The sequence below is a fragment of the Lutra lutra genome, chromosome 6 (genome assembly GCF_902655055.1).
Source record: "Lutra lutra chromosome 6, mLutLut1.2, whole genome shotgun sequence".
NCBI classification, from domain to species: Eukaryota; Metazoa; Chordata; class Mammalia; order Carnivora; family Mustelidae; genus Lutra; species Lutra lutra.
Genome location: NC_062283.1, coordinates 34,583,066 through 34,605,103, shown reverse-complemented (window position 1 = coordinate 34,605,103; position 22,038 = coordinate 34,583,066). Strand labels below are relative to the sequence as shown.

At 40.9% G+C, this 22,038-nt stretch overlaps 1 protein-coding gene across 1 annotated transcript in view; it reads left to right on the top strand.

The window, feature by feature from the left end:
- The window catches only part of FKBP5 (FKBP prolyl isomerase 5), a 53,443-nt gene that overhangs the window by 21,488 nt on the left and 9,917 nt on the right, over positions 1 to 22,038 (top strand). Inside the window, exons 5-7 of the mRNA XM_047734082.1 lie at positions 9,827 to 9,983; positions 15,991 to 16,081; positions 18,448 to 18,531. Coding sequence (XP_047590038.1) covers positions 9,827 to 9,983; positions 15,991 to 16,081; positions 18,448 to 18,531 — 332 coding nt within the window. The remainder of the gene's footprint in view (positions 1 to 9,826; positions 9,984 to 15,990; positions 16,082 to 18,447; positions 18,532 to 22,038) is intronic.

The following is a 22,038-nucleotide window of genomic DNA, read 5'->3' as shown; positions in this document are numbered from 1 at the left end:
TCTGTGAAAAGGGACAGTGAATAATTGGGGAGGGACACACAAGTTTTGGAAGTGATGGACTTGAATTCTGAATCTTGGAATCACTACTTGATATTCTTAGGACTTTAGACAAGTTACTTGACTACCTTGGGCATCCAGATTTGTTATCTGTAAAACAGGAATGATAATCTTTATACACACACAGGTTGTTGTGACAGTTAAATGAAGAAAGTTGCCTAATTCAGGACATTTAATTTCTTTTTCTACCTTATATTCTGCTTATATAATTTGTTTTGCTTCCTGAAAGTAGATTTAAGGAAGGAAATCCTTGACTCCTCTTTATCTTATATCCTACATCCTATTCATCATCAAATTCTTTTGACTCTACCAGAGTTGACCTAGAACCCCTGACTAATTTGCCTTTGTTGTTAACAACAGTCTTCAAATTAATTTTATAGCTTCTTCATACTAATTGTACCTAAATCCTATTTCTCCAGGATTGTCGTTTGTTTGGGTTTTGAAGAATAAAGTTATGGACTGAATCAAAAGGCTTTTACTGAATTACGAACTTTTGCTTCCTTTTAATTATTTTGTATGTGGAAAGGGAGAGAACTTATGTTCGTTAACAGGATTTATTCTTCCTCAAAAATTTTTTTTAAGATTTTATTTGAGAGAGAGAGAGAGAGAACTCAAGCAGGAGGAGGGGCAGAAGGAAAGGGTGTGAAGCACCACGGAGCAGGGAGCCCGACACGGGACTGGATCCCAGGACCCTGGGATCATGACCTGAGCTGAAGGCAGACGCTTAATTGAACCACCTAGATACCCCTCAAAAAAATTTTACTCTCTCTGTCAGGATCCTAATAATTGCAGATCAATTTTTAGATTCTGTTCCAGTTTGTTTTTCTTATGTCAATTAAGATGACCATCTTTTCATTTTTCTTCAATCTTGTTCTTTTTCCATTAAAAAAAAAAGTCAGTGTTCTAAGGTAGTCTATTTGACAGTGGGATGAAGACTGATATTTTAGTCATCATACTTTAGTTGCCAACAGTAGCTACATGGTTACCTTTAAGGTTTGCTTTCTTAGAAATCTGACACAAGGCTCTAAATAGCTACCACTCCTCCTTCCCCAAGTCCCCTGTCGGGTCACTTTTTTTTGTTTGTTTGTTAATTTCAGTGCTTCAGAGTCAAACATCAAAATGCTGGCTGTCTGTGGCTCTCTCGCCTCACCGTGCCTTCAACCTCATTTGAATGCAAAAAATGCAGACAGTCATCAGTGTTTTCAAATATGAACATTTCAGCAGAACCACCTGCAGGATTCAGTTTGCTGGAATACTCTTCCTTCTCACGTCCTTTCCCTACCCAGATTCCACTGAATTCCTAAGAGATGGACAAGGGGTTTGGAGAATGATTTTTAAGAAAGAGTAAGAAATCCATAATTGTGCTGGAAAATAGAATACAAGAAGTGGGTCAGGAATTATGAAGAATTTCTGGAATAAAGTAGATAAAATTGGACGTATGGAAACTAGACTTAGGAAACCCAACTCAAAACAGGTGTAGAGAAGATCTCTGCAGAGGTACATACCATTCTTCTCAACAGACTTGGGCAGAACTCCAAGCTCATAGTCAGCTGGTGCAAGGGAGCGAAAGCAGGCTATGGGGCAATCATCAGGTTTCTTATAAAACAATATGGAACAGCTGGGGTAGTAAACTTTAGTAGCAGTATTCAACTTTGGCTGAATTTAGAATTACCTGGGGAGCTTTTAAAATCCTGATGCCCAGACCAGCTAAAAAAGAATCTTAAATCTCATAGGCTGGAACTCCAGGCACACATTTTTAAACTCCCTGGGTGATTCTAATTTGCAACCAAGGATTGAGAATTACTCTAGGGTCTGGCTATGTCTTTGCTCCTGGGCTAAAGTCACTAAGGCCAGATTTCTAAAATAAAATAGGGATCTCTGCCTCAAAAGACTCCCTGTATTAGGAGTTGGACTAGAGAATGAGGACATATTGAATGGCTTGAACTTACAAAGCAGATTTGAAAGGGAAGGAATGTGAAATAGCTCTGTGCCATAGTAAAGAGCCTCAAGTGTTTTATTCCTGAAATAAGACCTTTTCGTATATCACAGCTGGGGAAAGGTTTCCTCAGCCTTCATGGCGCATCGTGCTCAGCTCATAGTAAATACTTCGTAAATATTTCTGGAACCTCCACCCCTAGATTTCCATAATCAGCCCACCCCTTTGGGGGAAAGACTACCATGGAAATGTATCCAACTGCTTAGAAAAACTGAAAACCAGTGCCAGATATCAACAATCATTTGATCTTTCTGAATCCATCCTTTATAATATGACCAGATAACAAAGAAATGTCAGCAAGTACCCATGAGAAAAAGAAGCACCAAGATAGACTAAGAAGAAATAGAAGAGAACTTTAAAAATATTTATTATTACTGGGGCGCCTGGGTGGCTCAGTCAGTTAAGCGTCGAACTGTTGATTTCAGCTTAGGTCATATCTCAGGGTCCTGGAATCAAGCACCATATTGGGCTCAGCATTCAGCACAGAGATCTGTTCATCCCTCTCCCCCTGCTCCTCCTCCCCCACCCCCATGCGAGCACATGCGCTCTCTCTCTCTCAAATAAATTAAAAATCTTTTAAAAATATAATATTTATTACCGTCTAAAGAAAATCCAAGATATGGAAGGTGGAAGAAAGAAGATAGGGATGAAAAAAATCAAAGATAGACCAATTGAATCTAATCAAACATGTGATAGAAGAAAATTTCCTAAAGATAGAAGAGGCTTAAGAGCCTAAAGTGCCAGTTGAGAGGGGCCTACAGCAGTAAAGAATGCTTTTTCCCCTAGATACATTCTGATAAAATTTCTTAATCCACAGCTTAGAAGAAAATTTTGAGCTTTTCCACGGAGGAACAAGCTCTATGGAAAGCAGTGAGAATCACAATGACATCAGACTTACTCATGATACTGAACGCTATATGGCAATGCTTTGAGCATTGCGACTATGAGTATTTTGAACCTAGAGTTGTATACTCAGTCAATTCCTTTAAGTGGAAGAACAAAGTTAACTTTTTGGAATATGCAGACTCATGCCCTTTTTGAAAAAACAAAAACAAAAAAACAACTGTAGGATATACTAAAATATCACAAAAAAGTAAAGCCAAGAAGTAAAGACTTCAAGGCATAAGCAACATTAGTGAGCAAAAAAGTAATTTCCATAACATGTCAGTAAAGTTGGATGCATTTAACTTGACAGATCCTGAAATGGCAAAAACTATAATACAAGTAATGGTAGTTTAACAACCTGGAACTAGGTTCTGGGTCATTTCAACAAAATGCCATGCAGATGGGAAATGGAGGGGGAGGCAAAATTGCCCCGGTGGCTCAGTCGGTTAAATGTCCAACTCTTAATTTTGGCTCAGGTCATGATCTCAGGATGGTATGATCGAGCCCTGCATCAGGCTCACACTGGGCATGGAGCCTGCTTGAGATTCACTCTCCACCTCTTCCTCTGCCTCTCAATCACCATCCCCCCTCTCTCACATGTTCCCTCCCTCTCTCTTCCTCTCTTCCTCTCTCTCTCTCTCTCAATAAATAGATAAGTATCAAAAACCAAGTGGTACCAAAAATTGAAAATAGAGGAATGATTTCATGTATGCCCATGTTGAGATCTGATAGAGCTCTGAGGTTTTTTTGGTTTTGTTTTTCATATGCTTTTTTTTTTTTTTTAAGTTTTTATTTATTTATTTATTTGACAGAGAGAGATCACAAGTAGACAGAGAGGCAGGCAGAGAGAGAAAGAGAGGGAAGCAGGCTCCCTGCTGAGCAGAGAGCCTGATGCGGGACTCGATCCCAGGACCCTGAGATCATGACCTGAGCCGAAGGCAGCGGCTTAACCCACTGAGCCACCCAGGCGCCCGTTTTTCATATGCTTTTGAAGTATTTGTGAATGTCCTGGTAAATTTGGTCCAGTGAGAGAGCAAATTCTTGAAACCACTTTATTATATGTTTTCACAAAATAATGCAGTGTGGCACTTGGTCTAAAATGGACACTGTTTATTCTTTCAAATATCTTGAATTTATGTAGCTCCTTGTAAAAAAGGCAGCTTCAAGTCTTCAGGTAGAGTAAAATCTTCGTAGAAAATAGTCTTTTTTGTTAATTTTAAAAATCCAGCCAATGGATCGTTTATTTTAAAATAGTATTAAAAGACAGAAGCTGCATATCAGTAAAAAAATTTAAATAGCTCTTGGAATTTATTAAAAATAGGAGTACTGACTAGTATTCAAAAAGGAAAATTCCCAGAAGTAAGTGAAAATCACTACCGTTTTCCTTAAGGCCCTGTTTTCAAATTAATTGTTAAATAAATATTTACTATCTGGCCTTGAACTGTGTGTTAGGCACTGTAAGGTACAAAAGAAGGGGAAGACATTGTCTTTGTCTACCAACTTTGAGTTTTATTCATACTGCGACAGCCCTCTCTGTGGAGCCATTAAGTGGCTTCTCGAGCAAAAGTTCAAAAACATGTTTAATCTGGTATAATTTACCTCTGATTGCAGAAAAATAATCATAGCCAACTTCCATTGAGTTCACTCTGGGTATCACAATGTCTTCACATAGTAGGTACCCTGACATAAGAATGAACGAATGCAAAAAAAAAAAAAAGAATGAACAAATGCCAGGTGTTGGGCTAACAGCTTTCATTCGGGCCCTGATTTAATCCTCTCTGCAATTACTAGTTAGCTAGTATTGTTTTCTCTATTTTGTGGATGGAGAAACTGAGCTTCAGATAATTTAGATGACCTTGCCCAAAGCCACAACTGTTAAGTGGCAGAATGGGATTGGAATCCAGGTCTGACTAAAGCGCTCTCCCCGTGTAAAGACAGGAGTGGTGCAGATTTGTGTTCGTGTAGGATTTGTTGCTGTGCGTGTGGTCACTATTTAGACTAAGATCTACCATCTCTCATCCATTTGCATGAATTCTTCTAGTCAGGTAGCTAGGGTGTCTGCCTGCCTGCAGTTAGCCACTGCCCCTCAGTTCTGTCAGCGATCACGCGATGGTATTTGGTCATCTTGCACAGTAGAAAGTGGTGCAGAGGAGCAAGAAGGCAGTTTGGGGGAAATCTGACCACCATGCTTGCAGTTTCTCTTCTAATCAGTGATTAATATGCCTCTCCTGATTTAGAACTCCATCTCTGTTTCCTTATTTGCCTTTTCAGGGGGTCATTAAGAATCCACTATCTCTTGGATGTTCTGCTCTATTAGGCAGGCAGAGAGAAACTCATTTGGCATGAACTAGGCAGCAGAAAAAGCCCTTGCCATGTGGGAGTAACCTGTCACAACCTGGTTTTCTCTGGCCAGATGACTGGTCTTGTCTAGTAGTAATGCCATTACAACATTCCCATTCAGATCCCCATGACCCAGTAATTGTTTTGGGAACGAGTGCAAAGCTATCAGACACCAGCTACTATAATTAGAAAAGGGAAAAACAGACACTCACCAGAGCTAACGTCTTTAGGCTGGAGCATTTACGGCACATTTTTTTTTTAGGTTATGGAGCCTCCTTCTCAGTTTTGCTTCCTAAAATACAAAGTCTACAGTTTTTGGGTTCTCGCATACCAGTTTTTGTTACTGCAGTACACTCTTTCCTTTTCCCCCCTATTTTAATCGGAGTACAAATTGCTGTCAGCACATCGAGTTCATGTGCCAGCCACATTCAGAACAGGGTGTTCTGTGCTCTTCAAAACAAAATTGCTCTAGGGCAGTGAGAGAACAATAAGTCAGAGCTCCAGTTTAAGTGATGTTTTGCAGCAGACCCGGCTTACTTGATGTGGTTACACTCGGATTGCTCAGCAAAGCTCGAGTAATTTCATTTGGTTTGACTTCATGGGGTTTGGAGGACCTCCCCCTCCAAGTTCCATGGACTTTAAGTCAAGAGAAAATGTTGTTCCTTTTTGTGTCTTTTTTTTTCCTCTACCGAAAAAGCCCTAAGTAGAAGCATCCTGTATGTACTTTTATTCTCTTCGGACACGTCATAGATCATTTACTTCCCGTAAATCATGCTGGTTGGAATTAGCAACAGACCTCCTGAGCCCTAGAGGCCGAGCTCCCAGTGAGTCATGATGGTTATTATTAAATATTTATTAAGTGAGTATTTGTACTAAGAGATGCAAGGTCAAAAGCAACCACAGGTCTTCCTAGCCAGAGCTGCCACAGTTTTCTTTTGTATCAGTTGTTGAGACAATTAAAAAAAAAACAAAAACAAAACCCAAGCATTGGACCTGGAGGAGCCAGGCATGTTTGATCTGTCACCATGAAGGGGGTCCCTGCTGTGGCGGTCAGTGGCATTTTTGTGGCTCCAGGGTGGTGCGTGAGTTCTTGTCAGCAGTCTTGCAGAACTTGTCACACCAGTGTTCTAAGTTTAGAAATCAGTTAACAGAGAGATAGCCTTTGCTACTTGTAGATGTAAAGAATCAATGGGTTATATACTCCTTGAGCCTGTGACACCTTCTCTCACACGGACATTCCAGATTTGAAAAGGTTGTGGTTTTCTTTGTACATATGAACTGGTATGTGTGTGTGCGTGTGTGTGTGCCTGCATGTATCAGTTGAAGATTTGATGGCACTGTAGGTAGTGTTCAGGTCCAACTTAAAAGAGTTAGATTTACCAAAAAAAAAAAAAAAAAAGTTAGTCCATATAAAAGGTACTAAATATGAGAATTATTGCGGATTTTTACTTTCCTATAAGATAGCCATAAAAATTGGTTCTGTTATTTATTGTCTTTTATTGTCTTGCTTTCATATGAATTTCATTCATAGTTTCCTTACCTTCCTTATAATTTGAAATCTTCTTTTGCTTGCTTGCTTCACTTATCTTTCCCAACACATTTATTAGTAGCCAGTCTTTTTTTCCCCCTAATATGGGTTGTCCCACGTAAAGAGAACTTCTAAAATTATATAATTTTAACACCAAGTATACGCATCAAGCTGAAAACTAGCCTAGGAAACTGACACACAGGCAGGAATCCTTTGCAGAGTCTCTGGATTTCCTGTTTTGAAAACACATTCAAACTTGATCAACCAAAAACCACAATGAATGTACTGATAGTTTCCTCCCTGACTAAATGTACTCTCCTTTAGGGAGGAAGACATTTCTAACAATAAACCTGAGACAGAAAAATCTGTCAGCTGAATTGTGATATACTAGGATAATAAGTCTCAAGACTTGAGAATATTCCTCAGTTCATGAGCTGAAACTCACTTTGCTCAGCAATTTTTTTTTTGTTCATGAAAAGTATCATCGCATTAGTCTACATCAAATTTCTTAGGCAGATTTTAAAATATGTAAGAGCATAAACTTCTCAGGACTTTCCATTCCTTTAGCAACATCAGTTTTTATTTATTTAAGTAAAAATATCTTAAGCCTTAGACACCCTGCAGAACCTCTCTAGATGTATCTGAAAATAATAAAGCTGAATTTATTTTGAGACTATTTTCCAATTCAAAAGAATTTTCAATGTGCTATCAATTGATTGAGTTTTATGTGATCTAGAACATTCCAAAAGTGATTGTAATAGAGAGGATCATCTACTTTTATGACTGTGGGACATGGAGCAAAATTCCTTTATATCAACTCCACCCTGAGAGCCAGTGTATTTCTTGCCCTTGTTTGGAGAGTCACACCTCTCTCTAATTTGGCCCAAGTTTCTTGGACTCCATTCTACGTCTTTGTTGGAAGCACATCAGGATGGTCTTATCTTAGTAAATCAGAAAAGGATAGAGAACTTTATTTATTTATTTTTAAGATTTTACTTATTTGACAGAGAGTGAGAGAGAAAGGCAGAGCGGCAGGCAGAGGGAAAGAGAGAAGCAGGCTCCCCGCTGAGCAGAGAGCCCGATGTGGGGCTCAATCCCAGGATCCTGGGATCATGACCTGAGCAGAAGGCAGATGCTTAACCCACTGAGCCACCCAGGCACCCCAGGATAGAGAGCTTTAAAGCATAAATGTCCATGTGACATTGTGGCACTTGATGACTATACCACTACCATTTGCTTTTCGGGGTTTCTCGAATTTTTCAGGCTTGGGCTTAAAGGTAACCTGATCAAATAATTAACTGCAGGAATTGGCTTTGAAGCTGGTTTCTGGCCTGTATCAGAGAACTGTATCACTGGGTCATAGTTTCATAGAATTGTAGAGTTTCAGAGGACCTTTGAGATCATGTAATTCAAAAGTAGAGTAAGTTGGAATTGAATTTGTGTTTGGAAATTAACGATTGTCTCATGAAACAAGTATAACAGAATGAGTAATTTTTAGTCTCTCTAAAGCAAGTTAAAGTTAGAGAAACTGGTGTTAGAAAAGAAGAATTTTAGGAAATTGTTACATTTGAATCTAGGCCATTACAGAGGTTAGAATAAAGAATTTTCTTAGGAAAGACCAATTATTACATTGCTTGGTGACTGCTGTGCTATCGCGTGAGCCATTCATCTTTTCTTTTCTTTTTTTTTTTTTTTTTTAATTTATTTGACAGATCACAAGTAGGCAGAGAGGCAGGCAGAGAGAGAGAGGAGGAGGAGGCAGGCTCCCTGCTGAGCAGAGAGCCCGAATGCGGGACTCGATCCCAGGACCCTGGGATCATGACCTGAGCCGAAGGCAGAGGCTTTAACCACTGAGCCACCCAGGCGCCCCGCCATTCATCTTTTCTTACTGAGTCAAAGACCCAAGTGGAAGAGAATGAATGTCTTTCATATGAAAAGTAGTTGGAAAGATTCAGAGAGTTGCTTATCCTAGAAAAAGAAGTAATGGATCAAGAAAAAATCTATATGCATTTTTCCCATTTTGTCTTGAAACAAAAGCTTTTTATCTGATAGGAAATCACCCTGGGAATGAGGTGAGTGAGTCTAAGTGGAACAGGAAATTAGGCCCCAAGAAAGTGACCTCTTAATGTTTCAGAAGAGATGGTTAAATAATTTGATTTGTGAAGTTACAGTAGACTGATGATTCCTTCCCACTTTACAGTTATCACTCCACTAAAGGCATATAGCTATGATACAGTTATTGATGATGCTGGCTTTGAGTTTTCTGTTTTTACTCAAATATATTTGTGAATGAGATTAAGACTCTTAAGAAAGAAAAAAGCTGCTTTATTCAGTTAACTTTTGTTTATCTTTGGGGAAATAGTCATTTAGTTTTTTTTTCCCCCCCCAAGCATCTGAAGTCAAAATGTAGTTATAAATGTTTAGGTCATTATATACTTGATACTAAATTCATTGCACCTTGATAATTATCTATTAAATATTCTAGCATTTCTTGATCCTGTGTTATAGGTGAGGAAATTTCTGTCATGTAGTAGGTTTAAATTAAACCTGTGTTTCTGCTTTGTTTTATTATGCCCTAAGTTATCTTATTTTTTTTTTCAAGATTTATTTGTTTATTGTATAGAGATGGTGGGGTACAGAGGGAGAGGGTGAGAGGGGACTCCTCAAGCAGACTCCCCACTGCTGAGCAGGGAGCCTGACACAGTGCTCTATCCCAGGACCCTAAGAGCATGATCTGAACTGAAATCAAGAGTTGGCCACATAACCAACTGAGCCACCCAGGTGCCCTCCCCCACCCCCCTGCCCCAAGCTATCTTATTGATAGAGTTGTTGATAATTACAAGTTTAAACTTAGAAATAGGATTACTCAAATTTTCAGACTGGGTAGGTAAAGTGTCAACAGGACATACCCCATGTATCTCTAGATGAAATGAGAAAGGGGAAATAATCATTTATCACTTCTCTAAATTAGCCAGACCTGTGGAGCAGCTTTATTGACTGACCTGTCTCCTCACCCTCAGTTCACCTGGAAGGCCGCTATGATGGAAGGATGTTTGATTGCAGAGATGTGGTATTCATTGTTGGGGAAGGAGAAGACCATGACATTCCAATTGGAATTGACAAAGCCCTGGAGAAAATGCAACGGGAAGAACAATGTATTTTATATCTTGGACCACGGTAAGCAGCATACCAGCTCAGTACACAGTGAAGTTATCTAAAGGACAGGGATTTTAGTGTGTGTGTGTGTGTGTGTGTATGTGTTTGTGTGTGTGATATAAGAAGGAGGTCTACTTTCATTCTTTTGCATATAGATCTTCAGTTTTCCCTGCATCATTTACTGAAGAGACCGTCTTTTCTCCGTTATATAGTCTTGCCCCTTCTGGCACAGATCAATTAACCAAATAAATGTGGATTATTTCTGGGCTCTCTATCTTGTTCCATTGATCTATTTTGTGCCAGGATTACTGCAGTTTTGTAGTCTATCTTAAAGTCTGGGAGTGTGATACCTTCACCTTTGTTCTTCTTTCTCAAGATTGCTTTGACTATGCAGGGTCTTGTGTGGTTCCTTATAAATTTTGGATTATTCTAGTTCTGTAAAAAATACTATTGATATCTTTTTTTTTTTAAGATTTTATTTGACAGAGATCACAAGTAGGCAGAGAAAGAGGAGGAAGCAGAAGAGGAAGCAGGCTCCCTGCTGAGCAGAGAGCCCGATGCGGGGCTCGATCACAAGACCCCGGGACCATGACCCGAGCCGAAAGCGGAGGCTTAACCCACTGAGCCACCCAGGCGCTCCAAAATACTATTGATATCTTGACAGAGATTGCATTGAATCTGTAGATTGCTTTGGCCAGTATGGATATTTTAATAATATTAATACTTCCAATCCATAAGCATGGTATATCTTTCCGTTTGTGTCCTCTTCAATTTCTATCATCAGTATTTTATATTTGTGACAACATGGATGGACCTAGAAGGCATTATGCTTAAGTGAGAGAAGCCAGACTGAGAAAAATACCATATGATTTCACTTATATGTGGACTCTAAAAAAAAACAAAACAAATGAACAAACAAAACAAACAGAATCATAAATAGAACAAACTCGAGGTTGCCAGAAGATTTGGGGGTGGGGGGTACCTGTTGAGCACAAGGCGAAGGGGGAATTAAGAGGTACAAACTTATGGTTATAAAATAAGTCACAGGGATGAAATATATAGCATAGGGAATATAGTAAATAATATTGTGCTAATATTATATGCTAATAGATAACTGAATTTATCATGGCGAACCTAGTGTAACATGTAGAATTGTCACATCACTATGCTGTACACCTGAAACTGATATAACATTGTACCCCGCTGTACTTCAGTAAAAACAAAGAATATGTATATACTTGTTTTTTCAATCAAGTTTTAGAGTTTTCAGTGAAGTTAATGCTAATAGTGGAAACAAATCAGGCAACAGTTAGTCATGGAGTGAATTAATGGGCCATATAATATCACAAAGATCTGCGAGCCTGTTTACTTGACTGTTGTGTGTCAAAGAGAGGACCAGCAGGCAAGTTGGCTGCTTATTTGTTTTGCCTGCCATATTGCCAAGATAGGAAGCTATTGGCCCATCTCACATGATTCTCCTACCTCTCTCCGTCCTTTTCTCTAAATTAGATGGGAGGCAGTAAAACATGTGAAGGTTGGAAGTAGAAGAAGCATTTGGATGATTTATTACCACTTGAATTTGTGCCACCTGTTCTTATACAGAGTCCCTGGGAAAAAAAAAAAAAAAAAAAAAAAAAAACCTGTTCTTCCTGGATCTAAAGGCAGCGGAGATGACTCATTTTTGCCTAAATTTTTCCCATCATAAGGATATCCATTAGCACTTCCCAGCTTAGAACTATCAGACACCAACAGCTCTCTTGTGAAAACATGTTTGGTATTATTTTTAGACCTAAAATTATACCATGAATCTAACCCTTCTATCTTGAGAAATAGACCCTTGAGAGAAACCAGGGTGTTTTGATTCTGTTTGCATGAAAGCGCATCTGCTTATCTGCAGTCTCCTCCCTCTCTGGCTCCTTGGATTTCAGCCCCTAGGATTCTGAGTTCTTGAGGATCCGGATGGCCTGCACTCACCAGTAGGTACAGTCGGCCTTTTGTACCATTGCTTGCCTTTGTGGAGCCTCAGGAGTAACCCAGTAGCATATTCCTCTTTGCCCTCATACTCGAGCCCTAATTCTATTTCCCAAGTGAGGGTTTGACCAGGCCTACAAATGCTCCACACCTTGACCCCTTTTATAGCCTTCATGGAGGCACCTTTTATTTCATGCTTTCTTTTTCTCTGTCATCCTTTTTCCACTACTATATTCCCATTTTAGTGTGTTTTATTTACATTTACCCTATAGTTGTAGTTCACTTTCAGGTGAACTTATTTCTCTCATTCTAGAAGGAACTGTTTTTTACTCAGAGCATAGAGAAGCTGTCTCCTCCATATCCAGGTAATAGCTAATTATTTTTAATGTAGCTTTCTAAAATTGTAGTTCTAGACTCATATGAAGAGAGTGGTATTTATGTTCCCTGTATGCTTGCTGATTTAAGCTCCTTGAGGATAGATAATTCTGCATACATGCAAGCGTAGATTATATGAATCAGTTCATTGTATTTTGAGCTAGCTAACAAGACAGCCTGGGAGGCAGCTGTCTCAAGTTTAATGGCAAAGAGATACAGAAATCATCCTTACATACATCCAGGCAAATAGTTCCTTGCACACTTAAATTGTTTGTTGTATCGTTAATGGTTAGCACCCCCCCCCCCCCGCCGCTGTACCTTACCAGCTGTGTCTACTTGGGCAAGTCACTTAACTCCCCTCAGCCTCAGCTTCTCCTTCCATAAAATGGGGATAACGGGATCTACGAACATAAAGTTGTGGAGGTCTGAATGAGGTAACTAATGCACGTGAAGAACTCTGCAGCGTGCCTGACACCTAGAAACTCTCGGTGTATTTGCTGTGATTGCTACTGTGGTGACGATTTTACTACTCCATTTTGCCCCTTAGACCGCAAGAAAAAGGAAACCCTGTTTTAACATACAATGGATTTTTCCAATCTTTTCAGTCATAAAAGTAATCAAGTTTTCAAAAATTTCTAGATATAAAAGGTTTTCAGACATTTCATGGAAACAATTGAGCACGGTTAGAAAGAAACCTGTTCTTTTCAAGATCCTGGCTAGTGTGTTGAGGTATATGATGTGCCTACTTAGCAGTGTGTGGCCGGCCGGACGCGCCTGGCGGAATGCTGTCCAGATAGGCAGGCCATCCCCACGGCAGGCGGCTGTGAGTGCCCGCCGTGGGCTTGCTTGTGTTGCTCAGATCCCCACACACCACAGAACACTGCATCCCAGTGTCGCCGTGAGTGTGGCTGCCACAGACTCACGCTCTATAGTTCTCTTGCGTTATCTGCATTTCTTTCTCTAGAATATGTTCAGGGCACACCTGTGAGACTCTGACAGACTATTTGGTGGGATGTTTTCATAATAAATTCCTAAAACACATCCACAAAACCAATTTTTTTCCTTCTCAGCAAACAGCATCTTTTATATTGTGTTTAATACTGTTCAATACTTTTATATTGTATTCATTTCAGATAAGGTATGGCTAGTTACAATTTTTTCCCCCTCCCTTTCCTTATGTTTCTGTCCTGCACCAACCCCAGACTAAAACACGGGCTGCCAAGAGACATAGTGTTTTGTTATGAGGCAGCGCAGGTTGAAAAATAAACAGTTTTCCAGGGACACAGAGAGTCTGAATTTAAATTCTGGCTCTGCTGCTGCCACTTTGTGTGACTCTCCGGAAGCGCTACTCTCTGAGCCTCAGTTTCTTCGTCTGTAAAAATGAAGTCAGTAAGCACTTGTGGTACAAATACTTCTTGTATGCACATAAAGCTTTAATGGTCATTAATAGTCACGTTTTGTGTCTCTGCTGTCTGCAGGCAACTGTTAATTCCAGAACATTACTACCAGATTCTTTCTGTTACTGTAGCTTTGTATCTTTGGGCTAAGTCCTGGAATTCCATTTGTAGTGTTCTTTCAGTCAAATGAATTTGTGAGCCCCGGGTCCTTCCGTGCCCAGGCCCATCTAGCATAAGTTAGACAGCTTTCTGCATAACCTGGAAGTCAGACTAGATGCTCTCAAAAGAGTTTGGTGTGGGCTTACTCTACACAAGTCTTCTCAGAGTCCCCCACCCCTAGCCGTGGGACTTTGATTCATGAGTTCCTCTAAGCAGCTTGTCTTATCCTCAGCACTGTCGACATTTTGGGCCAGATCTTTCTTGGTTGTGGGGGCTTTTCTGCGTGTTGTAGGATGTTCTACCCACTACATGCTGGAAGCACCCCGGTAGTTGTGGCAAACCCCAAATGTCTAGATACTACCAAATGTCCCTGTTGGGGGGGGTGATTAAAATCACCCCTGTCGAGAGTCACTGGCCTAAGGCAAGTGTCATACCGTCTGTTGGGTTTGTACCTGTTGAGCATAAGGTTCCAAATGCCACATGCTGTCGGTAAACATGATCAGCAAGGACTCACCTGTCTACCTAGTTCCCAGCAGTTAAGGAATATTCTGTTATTTACCAGATGGTAGAAAGCAAATAGGAGCTACATAGGTCTAAGAGCTCGAAGTACAAAACTAGTCATGACTGCCTAAAATTGGCCACTGATAATTATGTCCTCTTTGATTTCTTTGCTGAAGATACCCTTTGCCCTGGTATTAAAACTACCACATTTCTACCGACTCTCTTTGTGCCTCTGTGCCTCTCTCTGGCTCCAGCTTTTATTTTCTTGTGTAATAGTGGAGGTGAGTAAGCACTTTCTTCCTGAAAAATTCAGGCAGGGGGTAAAGAAAGTGGTATAAGCAGCAGGATAGGAGTCTACCCCCTTCTAGTCGTTTTGCCCCAGAGAAAGTGGGAGGTATTAGCAGCCACCGGGTTTGGGCATCCTTCAGCCCTGAAAAGAGGGGTTTACTAAGTTATCTTGCAGTACCATTCCGTGTATTCAGGAGTAGTTTGGCCTTGAAACATACAGGAACAGAATATATTCCAGTGAACACTTCCAAAATATGTTGGGCATTGTACTGAATGCTGGGAATCCATTGGACCAGACAGACCAACTACCACCAGGACTTCCATTCTAGGAGATGTGTGCTTCTTGAATGCTTTGGGTTTTTCTAAAGTCTTTTGGTGATCTGAAAGAAAATAGAAAACAATTTATAGACCCTCAGTCATTTTCTTCAGTACATTTTGGCTCCCAGACGTTGTGTTTATGGCATGATAGCTGCGGAGCTCTGAGAGTGTTTCTCTTGAGGGGGGTTAGAGCTTTGCTAGGGCTGGTCTTTTTGATTATGTTTTTGTTCTATCATTTGTGTGTTCCGGTGTCTTTTTAAATGTCTTGCAGAAATACTGGGGGGATGAGTTTCCTTCCTGATGTTTTTCCTTCCTTCCCCCCACCCCTGCCATTTATCTGACTGGAAGTGGTACTACTGGAAGGAGAGTGCCCTGTAAAGTTAAAAGCATCCTTATAACATAGCTGCTAATAAACAGCGTTGTAGCAATCAGTGTCTGTTGTCTCTGTCCTGCTGATAAAGCTTCGAGGGAAAGTCCTGATAACCAAACAATGGCTATTTTATAAAAAGAACTAGATATTACATAAAGCACAGGAAAAGGCAGCATTTAAAATCCCCTCAAGGGGCGCCTGGGTGGCTCAGTGGGTTAAAGCCTCTGCCGTCGGCTCAGGTCATAATCCCGGTGTCGTGGGATCGAGCCCTGCATCGGGCTCTCTGCTCAGTGGGGAGCTTCCTTTCCCCTCTCTCTCTGCCTGCCTCTCTACTTGTGATCTCTCTGTCAAATAAATAAATAAAATCTTAAAATCCCCTCAAACAAGCTTTCCCAAGGTGTACAGGTGTTAACATTACATGTGATGATGAAGGAGAAAAGAAAACAAAATCTAGCCTGGTTCCTTCAAAAGCCAAGCAGGGATACTACACTGTACCTTCTGACCCACAGCTGGTTTGTCTTCAGGGTCCCCAATGTGTGTAGAGTGCAGATGAGAGCTCTGTGCTAACGTGATGCCTCAGAACACCAGAGGAAGTGCCTGGAAATACATCAGTTCTTTTAAAGTTTTGTTTTCTTACTCTCCATTTCAGATACGGTTTTGGAGAGGCAGGGAAGCCAAAATTTGGCATTGAACCTAATGCTGAGCTTATGTATGAAGTGACACTTAAGAGCTTCGAAAAGGTGAGAAAATAACCAACTTCTCTAAATCATGGTAGATTTCTTCTCCGTCCACTTCCCAGAAACGACTATCTTACATTATTATTAGTGGTGTGGATAGATGGTATTTATTCGTATGTTGGGCTTTTTGTGACGAAGTTTGTCTCTTGCCTTTGACACTGCTCCCAGAGTCTGGGAGAACTGATACTGCACAGCTGATACACAGCTAAGGAGCTCAGTGTTCTTATTTTGTTCCTACGTGTCAGCCTTTTTTTTTTTTTTTTTTTTAACTTTTTTGGGTAGAATCCAAGACTTGTTCCCTTATTTGTTCCTAGACTTGTTCTTTCTGTACTTTTTTTCCTGGGTTGAAGACAAAAAGGTTCACGTTCTGCCAAGCAGCTCCTTGGGGGAGTGGGGTGCAGTTTTCCGAAGCTGAATGGATTGTACCCTTCTTGGAGTCGTGGAAAGGAAGTTATCCAAAATGCAAGGCATCATGGACCACCAGGCTCTGTGACAAGAGACACAAGAGACAAACCTGCTGACCCTCCAGCCTTTTCTTTTCCTACCCGTCCAAGTCTAAAAAATGAGAGAGTTTGTCAGTTGCTTTGGGTTCCAGAAGCAGCAGCCCTCCTGGAGCGTGTTTGTCTCAGGCCTACCTCTGGAGGCTCCAAGCAGCAGTTTCACCAGACACACACAAAGCGGATGCCTGTGCTTAGGCATGCCATCACGGCCAGCAAAGTCCCCTCTGCAAATCCAAGGCCCCACTTTCCCCAGAGAGCTTCTAAGAACTGCATTCTGTAGGCCTGTAGCGCTACCTCTGTGTTCTGTACGTTAAGCTGTGGACTGGAAATGTGATTATTCATATTCTATTAGACTTAGTAAGGAAATCATTGTCCTGTGGGGCTGGAACTTTGGGCCAGGAAAGTCAGGGGAATACTGCTTTGGGATTTTCCCCCAACAGTGATATTCCTGATCATACCCCTCACACTCCATGTTCCCCCAGACAACCACATTATGCTCTTGTCATGACCATCACGTATTGTCCGGGTACCTCTCCTGAAGGCCTGCCAACTCAGCTCCGATCCTCCAAAGCTGCCTCCATAGCACGATGGTTTTTATTATTAGAGAGAAAACAATTTTTAGCATATGGTTATTTCAACCTTGGCTTTCCCATTTCCATTTTAATCAAGTAAGCCACAGCTCCCTCCCATCCACAGCCCAGCGGACGCTTCTTTATCGTGGTGCATTCTCACTGTTGTGTGCTATAAGGAGCCCCCACGCACTCCCTGCTCCGAGAGCATGGCTCCAGGATATTTGAAACCATGTATATTTGAAACCATGTGAAAGTGTGATGTTGTTGGAGGCAACATTTTAATTCTCTGCCTCGTAGTATTAATAACACACTTATACCCCATAGAAACCAAACTTTGTATAAAAAATGCTGAGGCCCCTTGTTACTAGATTTTAAAATAATAGAGCTAAATTGTCAGAAGCAACACAGGGTTGCCAGAAAGACTGGTAACTCTCATTATTCACTTGGTGGGGCGGGTGGCAGCAGGAATACATCACTAATTGTTTCTTGAATAGAGAGAATTGTACAGTTACCCACTCAAGTTTCGTAATTCCTGCAGTAGTAGCACTGACACAGCCACTGTCGTTTCCCCTAAAGGATCCCAGATTGTTCTCTTGACTCTTGACACTCCCTTTAAATCCAGCTATTCATACTGAAAGTGCAGTTGGCTCTGGATTCCTATCTCTAATGGTGAAGAGTGATAATACACATGATACGAAATAGCAAATGGTCACGAAATCCCTGGAAATATTTCTGCATCTATGTTTTACTTGAAATCCCCCAGGTATCCATCTGCAAGTTGACCCAGTTTGGAAGCTTTAGTTGTTCCAGTGGACAGACGATGACCTGGCCTGGCATTTAAAAAATTGTGTGAATATACGCCTAAGACTTGACTACAGTAGTGTTCCCATTTTAGAGTTTGAAACACTGAGGCTTGAGAGAAACAACTTGCTGAAATTGTAATGGCAGTTTGCTGGGGAAGTTTATGGGAGGGAGATGAGGGACGTTGGGTTTTGTTGTGTGTCCTCACCTCATAACTCCAAAGATGCGCTCTTCCAACAGCACACAATGGCTTAGGTTCCTTACTGTGCTTTTGCCTGCTCTTCCTTCTTGGGCACCACGGGCCAGACTGCAGCTTGGTCATTGTGGAAGGTGAGTTCTAGCCTAGCAGTGAGTGGGCAGTGGCACCCAGTTTTAAAAGCCAGTGCATTTTGAGGCGTGGGTATCCTAGAAGAAGCCACTGTGTGTTCTTACAGCCATTAGCTAATGCTCTTTCCTTCTCTGTTCATCTAACCGTTGTTACAAATTTACACAACAGGCAAAAGAATCCTGGGAGATGGACACCAAAGAAAAATTGGAGCAGGCTGCCATTGTCAAAGAGAAGGGAACTGTGTATTTCAAGGTGTGTGAGTCCTTGTACAGTCTTTTCCATCACAAAGAATTTGTTCAGGTTGTCAATGAGTTGTGCTGACATCCCCTACTCTGAATTCTATCAGCACCCTTTTGGGTAAGAGTAAGTCTGAATTTTTACAAATCTATCATTTTCAGTATTAGAAATGGTGAGAAGGAATGGATTAATGTGACAAAAAGAATACAGATGTTTCTTTTACACATTCTACTCCAGATTGTAACCATCCATAAAGGCAGGCCAGGTCTGGCTTGCCCACCCTCCACTGTATCTCGCAAGACCTAAGGCATCTTTTTTGGTATATAGTTGGCACTCAGCAAGTGTAGAATTAAACAAAGAATGAATCGGATAATTGTTAGCAAGTGAGAATTCGTGGAGGTAAGTTTCACATCATCTTCCTTTCCGCTGTCTCGGTTGAGCCACTGAGGCACATGACAAAAGGAAAGAACTCGCACAGATTCCAGAAGAAACCAAAAGGAAGAGAATATTCATTTCCTCTAGTGGCCAAAATGATCCCTGCCACATTTGGTTTTGTGAGGAATCTTGAGAAACTCCTGAATGACATTTGTTATTGATTGCTTCTTGAAAGCCCTTTCTAGTTATATCTAGGAATGTGTTACTTCCCTCACTTAGATCTTAAACCCTCAGATATAAGAGAAAAAGAAATAGCAGTTCTCATCAGAATGCTCTGCCCATTGCCATGGCTTCCCCACCCCCAACCAAGTACTTTCTCCATGTCCAGCAGAAAGGTTTTAGAGAGGAAGAGAGTGAAAGAATGGAGTTTTGTCAAGGCTTTTTTTTTTCTTCTTGCCACTGCCATCCAAAAAATTAGATGTTTTCAACAGCCTAAAGCAATGATGCATTAAATGTCCTTCAAGTTTTTATGGAGCATCTGCTCTGAGACTTGCTCTTGCACGGACAGCCTTGTCTGGGGTAGGGGGGAAGCAGTGTTACCCCCCCATGAAACAGCTAGAGAATGATGTAAGACTGTATAACCAAGGCAGAATTCACACAGCCAGGGGCCAACATGTGCGGTGGTTGTTTTCAGACTGTGAAAACAGACCCATTATTGGGCCATGATACCAATTTAGTGGAAGTATATTGCATTATGTAGTAAAGACAAATTTTGTTTCATAAAATTTGTTCAGTTGTGTGTGAGTGGGCACTGGATCATAATTGAAAACGTATTTCTTACTGTGGGTTATAGCTAAACACATTTGGAATCTGTTGGAATAGTTAATATATGATTATTTATATTTATCTATAGCTATTATATATACTAAGGTAATATGTATGGATCACCAGAAAGCTTGGGGGAATAGTGTAATAAGCTCCAAATTGGGAAAACCGGGCTTTATGGCTCCAAGTGGTTTAAAGCTATTTAACGTCGAAAGAGGTTACTTTTGTGTGTGAAAGGTGATGGAGTTATGGGTGCCTTTGTGGCTCAGTCGATTGAGCATCCGACTCTTTTTTTTTGTTTTTTTTTAAGATTTTATTTATTTGTTTGACAGAGAGAGACAGTGAGAGAGGGAACACAAGCAGGGGGAGTGCGAGAGAGAGAAGCAGGCTTTCTGCTGAGCAGAGAGCCTGATGCGGGGCTTGATCCCAGGACCCCAGGGTCATGACCTAAGCCAAAGGCAGACGCTTAACAACTGAGCCACACAGGTGCCCTGGGCATCCAACTCTGGATTTCAGCTCAGATAGTGATCTCAAGGTCATGGGCTTGAGCTCTGCATCGGGCTCCACACTCATCGGGGAGTCTGCTTATCCCTCTCCTTCTACTCCTCTCCCTGCTTTCTCTTTCTCTCTCTCAAATAAATAAATAAAATCTTAAAAAAGTGATGATGGGACACCTGGGTGGCTCAGCCGGTTAAGCGTCTGCCTTCAGCTCAGGTCATGACCAGGGTCCTGGAATTGACCCCTGCATGGGGTTCCTTGCTCAGCAGGGAGCCTGCTCCTCCCTCTGCCTGCCCTTTCCCCTGCTTGTGCCCTCTCTCTCTCTCTCTCAATTAATAAGTAAAATCTTTTTTAAAAAGTGATGGGGTTAGATTAAATGATCCCCAAGTCTTTTTCCAGCCCTAAAGTTCTGTGATATTCAAAATTCTTGAAAAGTAATTTTGATTTTTTTTTAAATTCTAATTGAACTATATTGGATACTTCTAAGCTATTCAAATAAGCTTCCACATGAGTTATGTGTAGACTCAAATACACAATATGCTAGAATGAAATATTTTTTGTAAAATCCCTTAGGACCATAGGTCCCAAATGGTGTTTCCTATAAACCTGGAGTCTATAAAAGTCCTTACTGTATTTTTATTTCCCAAACTTCTAAGTAGAATATTAATAGTTTGGGGATGGGGGAGGAGTTGGGGTTTTGGCATCTGACTAGAATTATATCAACTCTGTGTAGTAAAACAGCTCAGCTATTCAGAAGCTCTAATTGGTTGCTGATGACTCAGAACTTTAGGGAACGGTATTGGTAATGAAGTAATGTGGCAAAGCCACGTGTTGTATAGCCGTGTGCTGAACACAGAGATGGCCAGAATTAGTGATCGGTGGCAGAAAGCAGGGCTTCTGTGTCCGTACGGTTACTTAACTTTGTTGCTTCTGAGCATCACAATTGCAGTAGTGATTTGTGTATTTCATAATATTAAGAACTTTCTAAAAATTACTGATCTTTGGATAAAATCTGGATCAGCAGTCACACATATGGAACATATTATTTTTAACATGCAGTCTGATAGACAAAATCTGTCAAAACATTAGTCTGTTGGGGGAAAATTAATGTAAAGTTGAAAACCACTGACCTAAGACTTTTCTCCCAGAATGTCTCCGAACATTTTGTACTACTAGAGACTTCCTTGGAGGCACCTTCATAATTATAGGTAAAAGATCCCAGCAGTGATCCTAGTTTTAGATGTAAGACTTAAAAATGGTTGGTAGATAGTTTCCTGTACACATTCCCTTTTAAAATTTCAGGGCAGGTTTCAATCTGCCACTCTGCCCTCCTGGGCTTCGTATTTCCGAGTGTTTGACTTGGCACGTTGAGCACATGCACAGAGTCCTGATGTGTGGGTGAGAGCAGAGATGGGGCAAAGTAAAAATCTACACTTCATGCCATCTAGTACATTACAGCTCCATTTTCATCGACCTGTGGGTTTGGTTTACACATAAGTAGGTAGATTTCTCCCCTTAGTAAAGAGCTGAATCGCACTCAGTTTTAAAATGGGAATCGTGGGCACCTGGGTGGCTCAGTGGGTTAAGCCTCTGCCTTCAGCTCAGGTCATGATCTCAGGGTCCTGGGATAGAGTCCCACATTGGGCTCTCTGCTTGGCAGGGAGACTGCTTCTCCTCTCTCTCTGCCTGCCTCCCTGCCTACTTGTGATCTCGCTCTGTCAAATAAATAAATAAAATCTTTGAAAAAAAAAAAAAGGAATCGTTTTGCTATTTAGATTGTCAACTCCTCATATCAACCTCTGAAGGCTAAAGAGAAGAAAGGCA